At 51.3% G+C, this 7013-nt stretch overlaps 1 protein-coding gene across 1 annotated transcript; it reads right to left on the bottom strand.

Moving 5' to 3' along the window:
- Positions 1-2236: 2236 nt before the first annotated feature.
- On the bottom strand, positions 2237-3747 carry Sycn (syncollin). The gene is made up of 2 exons (XM_075958261.1): positions 3336-3747; positions 2237-2377 (listed from the first exon to the last, which is right to left on the bottom strand). The coding sequence occupies exons 1-2, from the start codon at positions 3728-3730 to the stop codon at positions 2368-2370; spliced, it is 405 nt and encodes a 134-aa protein (XP_075814376.1). The 5' UTR covers positions 3731-3747; the 3' UTR covers positions 2237-2367.
- Between the last annotated feature and the right edge of the window lie 3266 nt (positions 3748-7013).

Here is a 7013-nt window from a genome sequence, read left to right on the forward strand (position 1 = left end):
CTACTGACCGGCTCGCCAAGTCTGTCATGACCCTTGGAAGTCCCTGGTGTTTGTCACCTCTGAGCCCTTAGCATTTCCATGATGCTACTGCTTCCTGCCCCTCCCTATGTGTGTGCATAGCCAAAATCTGACCCCCTTGGTCACCTCCCTGACCTCTGTTCACCCTGACCCCTGCTCACCCCTGATCCCTCCTTACTCCCTGACCCCTGCTCACCCCTGACCCCTCCTTACCTCCCTTATCCCTGTTTACCCTGACTCCTCCTTACCTCCCTGGTTCCTCTTCACTCCAACCCTGTTCACCTCTGACCCCTCCTTACCCCCTGATTCCTGCTTACCCTGACCCCTCCTTACTTCCCTAAACCCTGTTCACCCCTCACTCTTCTTTAACCCCTGACCTCCCCCTTCATCCCAGCCCCCTCCTAACCCAACCCCTCCCCTCACATCTCTGACCTTTCTTTATCTCCTTACCTTCCTGACCTCTTCTCATCCTTTGTACCCTTGCTTCCCTACAAGATGCTCAACCCTTGTCTCCTTCACCCCGTGGCCCTACCTTGCTCCCTCCCCTCCCCTGGCTCCCCCTAACAATTTCTCTAGCAAGGTCTCTCAGATCTTGCTTGACCCCAGGATCTTTGATGTCTCCACATCCCCTGAACGTGCCGCTGAGCTGGGGTTGCTCCTTGTAAACCCACCGCCGTTCTCCTAGCAGGCGTTCAATAAACCTCCGCTGAGTGGCTCTAAGAACACACGTGCTCAGAGAGCCTGGGTACCTGCCTGTCTTCACTCCTTAGAGCCTCCCTCGGTCCACGGCTCACCCGCTCAACAGGTCCTTGACCTCTGGGCACTTCTCTGACCTCTGGAACTTTGACAGTGAACTCTGACCTCTTCTGCCGCGCTTAGAATCGACCTCAGGTTCTCTGGTGTATTCTGGGTGGGTTCTCTACCACTAAAATGCATCGCTAGAGCTCCTTTACGTATTGAGGTTCTGAGACAGGGTCTAGCTAAGTGGCTCAAACTGGTTTCGATTTTCAATCCTCTGCCTCAGTCTCTCGAGTAGCTGAGGCTAAAGGTCTACAGCACAGGGCCTAGCCTGACCTCTATTTTCTTTCCACCTTATGAGTCTTGGGGATCGAAATCAGTTCATCAGGATTGGTAACAAACCCTTTACCCGCTGATCCATCTCATAGCCCGACAGACAATCTCTTTTCTATCCCGCAGTGTGTGCTCCTGAAGGATTCCCACTTACCAATTCTCCCTCATCTCTTAACTCTTAGACTCTCCCCAAATCTGAGACCTGTCTCCAGATCCCCCTAGATTTCATTCTGGCAGAGTTGTTCCCATGTATCTCTGCCCAGGATACTGTGTACCCAGAAGCTCCAGAGCCACCCCAACCAGACAGGCATTAAGAGCCCTCATGTATGCGGCAAAGGTGAAGCAGAGATCACAACCTGAACAGAAACAAAAGTTTGAACTGAAGTGTCTCCCATGTGTCAGACAGATGAGGAACATTAACTGTAATTAACAACCCAGAGGCAAGCCTGTAATCTCAGCAACTAAGGAGTTAAAAGATAGTCTGGGCAATTTAGTGAGACCCTGTCACAAATTAAAAGTAAAGAGAGGACTAGGGGTGTGGCTCAGAGGTAGAGCCCCTGCCTAGAATCCCCCAGTGAGGGGCTGGGGTGTGACTCAGGGGTAGAGCCCCTGCCTAGAACCCCCCAGTGAGGGGCTGGGGTGTGGCTCAGTGGTAGAGACCCTGCCTAGAATCCCCAGTGAGGGGCTGGGGCGTGGCTCAGTGGTGGAGCCCCTGCCTAGAATCCCTTGGTAAGGGCCTGGGAGCATAGTTCAGTGGTAGAGCCCATGCTACCATGTGCAAAGTCTTGGGTTCCATCCCCAACATCTAAATAAATACAGACAAAATGACAATAACAACAGCGACAGAAATCAAAGACCACCACATCACCTAACACACCATGGCTCTAGCCTGGGATAAAGTCCTAGAATGACCCCTGAATGGTGAGGGTCTGTAAACTCCCAGGGAGGTTGAGTGATATTTACCTGAAGTAAATAGTGCTTAAATATAGACAGTAGACAGCATTGCTCTCCCTTGCCACTTGGGTGTCTTTGTTCAACCCTAACCCCAAGTCGGAATCTAAGGCTGTGTCCCAAGGCTGACCCAGACCTGATCATTCACCCAGGCCTGAGTGGATTTGGGTCTCAAACACAAGCAATGGCACAGGGGTAACTTCTCAAGGGCTGTATTAACGGACAGCTGTGACGGCAGGCAGCAGGGCCATCTGGTCTCCTGGCTCTTGGGGCCACAGCAATCCGGCTCAGCACTCTGGGAATTAGAGATCACAGGCCCTCGAGGCATCAAGAGCACCTGTAACAGAAACAGGAATTCTCAACAGGGGGTGCCAGGGCACAGAGCTGCCCCGCGGTGGAAGGGGAGGGGCTTCAAGGCTTGTGGCTCAGGAGCTTGGGGCCCTGGCCTGGGAGGGCTTGGGGCTGATGAGTGTTTTGAGGGGTTCAGCAGGTCTACTACAGCAAGATAGAGGATATCTGAGGTCTATGGGATTTGGAGATGATTGCTGGACTTGGGGATCCCCGATTGGGTCTTGGAGGTCTGGAAATGGTTTCTGGGTTTGAGGCTGATCTAGACAGAGGGGAGGGCTCGGGGGTGGATGGTTAGGCTAGATTGAGTCTTCGAGACTTGGACCTGGGGTCTTGAGGTCTGAGAGGATTCTGAAGATTCTGAGTTGGGTCTAGGGGGGACTTTCAAATGCAATGAGGGGAGGTGAGTTCGAATCTAGAACCCGGAAGAAACCATAAACTCCTTATTCTCAGGTCAGGAAATCTCACGCAGGCGCAGAAAAGAGTGCACTACCAAGCCCAAGTGGAGTGGAGTGCAGCTTCCTAGTCTGGGGAGCTCAGAGTTTGTCTGAGAGACTCAGGGGCCAAGGGCCATAGATGGAAGATAAGAGGTCCACCAGTCTAGGGGTACACCCGGAGATAGGGCCTCCGGGAACAGTTTCTAGAGGAAATCTATCTTTTTTTCTTTTCGAGACAGGGTTTCTCTGTAGCTTTGGAGCCTGTCCTGGCACTAGCTCTTGTAGACCAGGCTGGCTTCGAACTCACAGAGATCCGCCTGCCTCTGCCTCCCGAGTGCTGGGATTAAAGGCGTGCGCCACCACCGCCCGGCAAAATCTACCTTTCTTAATATTAGTCTCGGGGGGGAGGGGCGGAAGCGGGGCCGGGGTGTCTCTGGATTCTGGGTGAGCCTTGGGCTTGGGTGATGGGGCTGGGTAGGGGGTTCGGAGTGGTAAGGTCCCAGGACTCACTTGCAGTAGAGGCCAGAGATGGCGTTGGACCAGTCTCCGAAGAGGCCTCTGCGGTACTCTTCCAGGCGGGGATAGCTGCCGGCAGAGAACTTGCGCGACTTGCCCTTCTTGCCAGCCTGAGACCACACAGTGAGCTCGCAGCGCTGGCCCACTACCAGAGATGATGCCCTGTTGGTCCAGTCCGAGGGCAGATAGGGCAGGTCGGTTCCCGGCTCCAGGGACAGCTCTGCCCCCTGGCAGCAATTGTCATAGTAGGCATCACTCTTGTCATAGATCTTGGCGCACGTGCGCGTCCCATCGTCCAGCTTCAGGCTTGCGGGCGCCGGGCAAGCACCGCGGGCACCTGGGATGGTCACCAGGGCCAGAGCCAGCAACAGCGGGCACAGGGGTGACATGGCGACAATGGGCCACGAGAGATCTGCGGTGCATTTATGCATCTGACCCGTGGGAAGAGAGAAGCTGCGAGCAACTGCGGAGGAAAGAGGACACGCCCCCTGCCTTAGGAGCCAGAGACCTCTCTGGTCAGAGTGCAAAACCCCACAACCCTGAATAATAAACACAAGGTGGAAGTGAGACCCTAATATCTCAGAGTCTGACTAGCCAAACACCATTATAAAAGCAGTCAAGGGGCTGGAGATGCGGCTGAGAGGGCTTGCCTAGCATCCAGGAAGACTTGGGTTTGAGGCTTCCTACCTTCACAGTGCTGCTGCAGCAGTGAGGGCACTGGGGAGGTAGGAGCAGGGGGATCAGGAGCTCAGGGTCATCCTGGGTTACAAAGCAAATTGGAGGCTACCCTGGGATGTATTCCAGATCTTGGGTGAGTAGCAGAGATTAGATAGATAGATAGATAGATAGATAGATAGATAGATAGATAGATAGATAGATAGATAGATAGATAGATAGATGATAGATAGATAGATGATAGATAGATGATAGATAGATAGATAGATAGATAGATAGATAGATAGATAGATAGATAGATAGATAGATAGGAAGGAAGGAGATGACTTAGAGGTTCAGAACCTTGAAGAGGACCCTGAAACAAGGGATTCATCACTCCTGTACCCTGCACTCACAATCACACATTCCCGCAGAGACACACATGCATACATGCAATTAAAAATAAGTATTTTTAAATGGGAAATGTGAGGGCTGGAGAGATGGCTCAGCAGGGAAACCTGACTTTGGAGTCCCTACCACCCATGGAAAAAGTCTAATGTTATCCCAGCATGGCAGGGGGCAGAGACAGGAGGAGGCTGGGGCTTGCTGACTGGCACCCTAGCTCCAGGTTCAGTGAAAGACCCTGTCTCCAGAATAAGTGGGTGATAGAGCAGGGATAAGTCGTGTCCTCTGGTCTCTGTGTACACATGCACACTGATGTATACACTCCACACGTGTGTGCATATACCGCAGACATACACACGAGAGAGAGACAGAGACAGTGACGGGGGGGGGGAGGCTGCTGAAAATGGTGCCGCAACCTCTAACTCCAACACCAAAGTGCGAGAGCTCTGGGCCAACCTGGGCTACAGACTGGCTGAAGAAGCCAAGGGGCTTGGCATGTTAACTAAAAGAGACGCCACCACGCCGCACAGTTTGCTCACCTGTGAAATGGGCCGTATCGTTTTCTACACTGTCACACTGTAAAGATGACAATGGATGATTGACAGTGTGTCTTAGTGCCCGAGATAGAACCCAGCGAGGGAGGGCAAGCCTAGCTGTGTGGGGAGCTCCTCTCTCGCACCACCAAGTATGAAAACAAAATCTGGGGTCTGGGAAGGTGGTTCTGTCATGGGGACCTGAGTTCAGATCCTAGCACCAATGTAAAAAAAAAAACAGGTGTGCTGGGGAAGCAGACGGGCGGAGCCCAGGGCTCTCAGGAGACGCTCAAACTGCACTGGTCATCTCCAGGGGCCAGATAGACCCTGTCTCAAAAGTGAACGAACAGGGACCTGGGTTAAAGTCCCAGTCCCCACCTGATGCCTGTAACTCTAGTTCTATCAGACCCAACACCCTCTTCTGGTTTTCATGGGCTCTAGATATACAAGTGGTGCGCCTATACACGTAGACCAAAATGATTTCAACTTCTTCAAACTAGAAGTGGAGAGCTGAGAGGGGTGGCGCACGCCTTCAATCCCAGCACGCAGGAGGCAGGGACAGGTGGGTCTCTGTGAGTTCAAGGCCAGCCTGGTCTGTGGAGTGAGTTCCAAGACAGTCAGGGCTATGCAGAGGAACCCTCTCTCAGGGAGGGGGGAGTAAAGAGCGACTGAGAAAGGCACTAGATGCTGCCCTCAGGCCTTTACATGTACATGTACAAACACAAGAACACACATGCACACCAAATATCCATAAACATACACACAAAACAGAAAGTACGGAGGTTGGGGCTGGAGAGATGGCTCAGAGGTTAAGAACACTGATTGTTCTTCCAGAGGACCTGAGTTCAATTCCCGGCAACCACATGGTGGCTCACAACCGTCTGTAAAGAAATCTGGTGCCCTTTTCTGGCCTGTAGGCACTCATGCAGACAGAATGGTGTAAACAAAATAAATAAATTAATTAAATAAATAAATCTTTATTTATTTTTTTTTTAAAGATTTATTTATTAAGCATACAATGTACTGCTGGCAAGGAAGGCACCAGATCTCTTTACAGATGGTTGTGAGCCACCATGTGGTTGCTGGGAATTGAACTCGGGACCTCTGGAAGAGCAACCAGTGCTCTTACCCTCTGAGCCATCTCTCCAGCCCCTAAATAAATCTTTAAAAAAAAAAAGAAAGTACGGAGGTTGCCGAGATGGTCCCGTGGGTAAAGGTGTTGCCACTCAGGCTTGACAACCTGAGTTCGGGACCTGTAGCTACACAGAAGCGGGAGGAGAACACCAACTCCACAACACTCTTTTGTGACCTCTGCGCACACACACCCAACCATCATGCACACAGTATTAATAAATATAACTTAAAAATTAAAGCATCTAGTAGAGATTGCCAAGGGAGTCAGCTCGCCCGGGGCCAAACCCCAACTCCTTCATGGCCCTGCCCCTCACAGTAACGGGATCTGTTTCACAGTGCTGGTGCAAGGAATAAGTGTGAGTCCCATGAGAGCAACAGGAGTAGCTGCTTTATTCTCCTGTGCCTGCCTCCCAAGTACTGAGATGATACGCACGCGCCACTGTGACCCCTGTTCTCACGCGCGCAAGGCAAACATTTTACCACAGAGCCATCTCTGCAGCCTGGAGCTTAAACCAGGAAACCAGGGCTTGGCCGAAGGCTTGCTGAGTGACTTTGGGCAGGTGCACTTATCTTTCTGAGCTTTGGTTTCTTCTTGTCCTCAGTGGGAACACTAATGATAAGACTAATCGATAATGTCATTTGTGATGAACCTAACTGACTATAAACAATCCACATAAAAAAAAAACAACACAACAATTCACATCATTGATATTTATAAATATGCTGCAAATACCTAATAGAAAACACCAGGTAAGCATGAAAATGTATATATAAAAGTTCAGAACCTAAAGCCTGGAACCTTCTGGGTCAGCTGGAGCGTCACCACTATCCTCAGCAAGATTCTGAGACCTTCACCCTGCCCCAGATTAGTTCCAGCTCTTTGTCCCTCTTTCCAGTCTCGTGATTCATGAAATCTAATCTCCATCTGCTACCTTCCCAGAAAGCT

The sequence above is a fragment of the Microtus pennsylvanicus genome, chromosome 1, assembly GCF_037038515.1.
Source record: "Microtus pennsylvanicus isolate mMicPen1 chromosome 1, mMicPen1.hap1, whole genome shotgun sequence".
Taxonomy (NCBI): Eukaryota; Metazoa; Chordata; class Mammalia; order Rodentia; family Cricetidae; genus Microtus; species Microtus pennsylvanicus.

Excerpts from the sequence above, each read along its gene's own strand:
- Sycn (XM_075958261.1), bottom strand. The coding sequence starts at position 3,730 with ATGTCACCCCTGTGCCCGCTGTTGCTGGCTCTGGCCCTGGTGACCATC.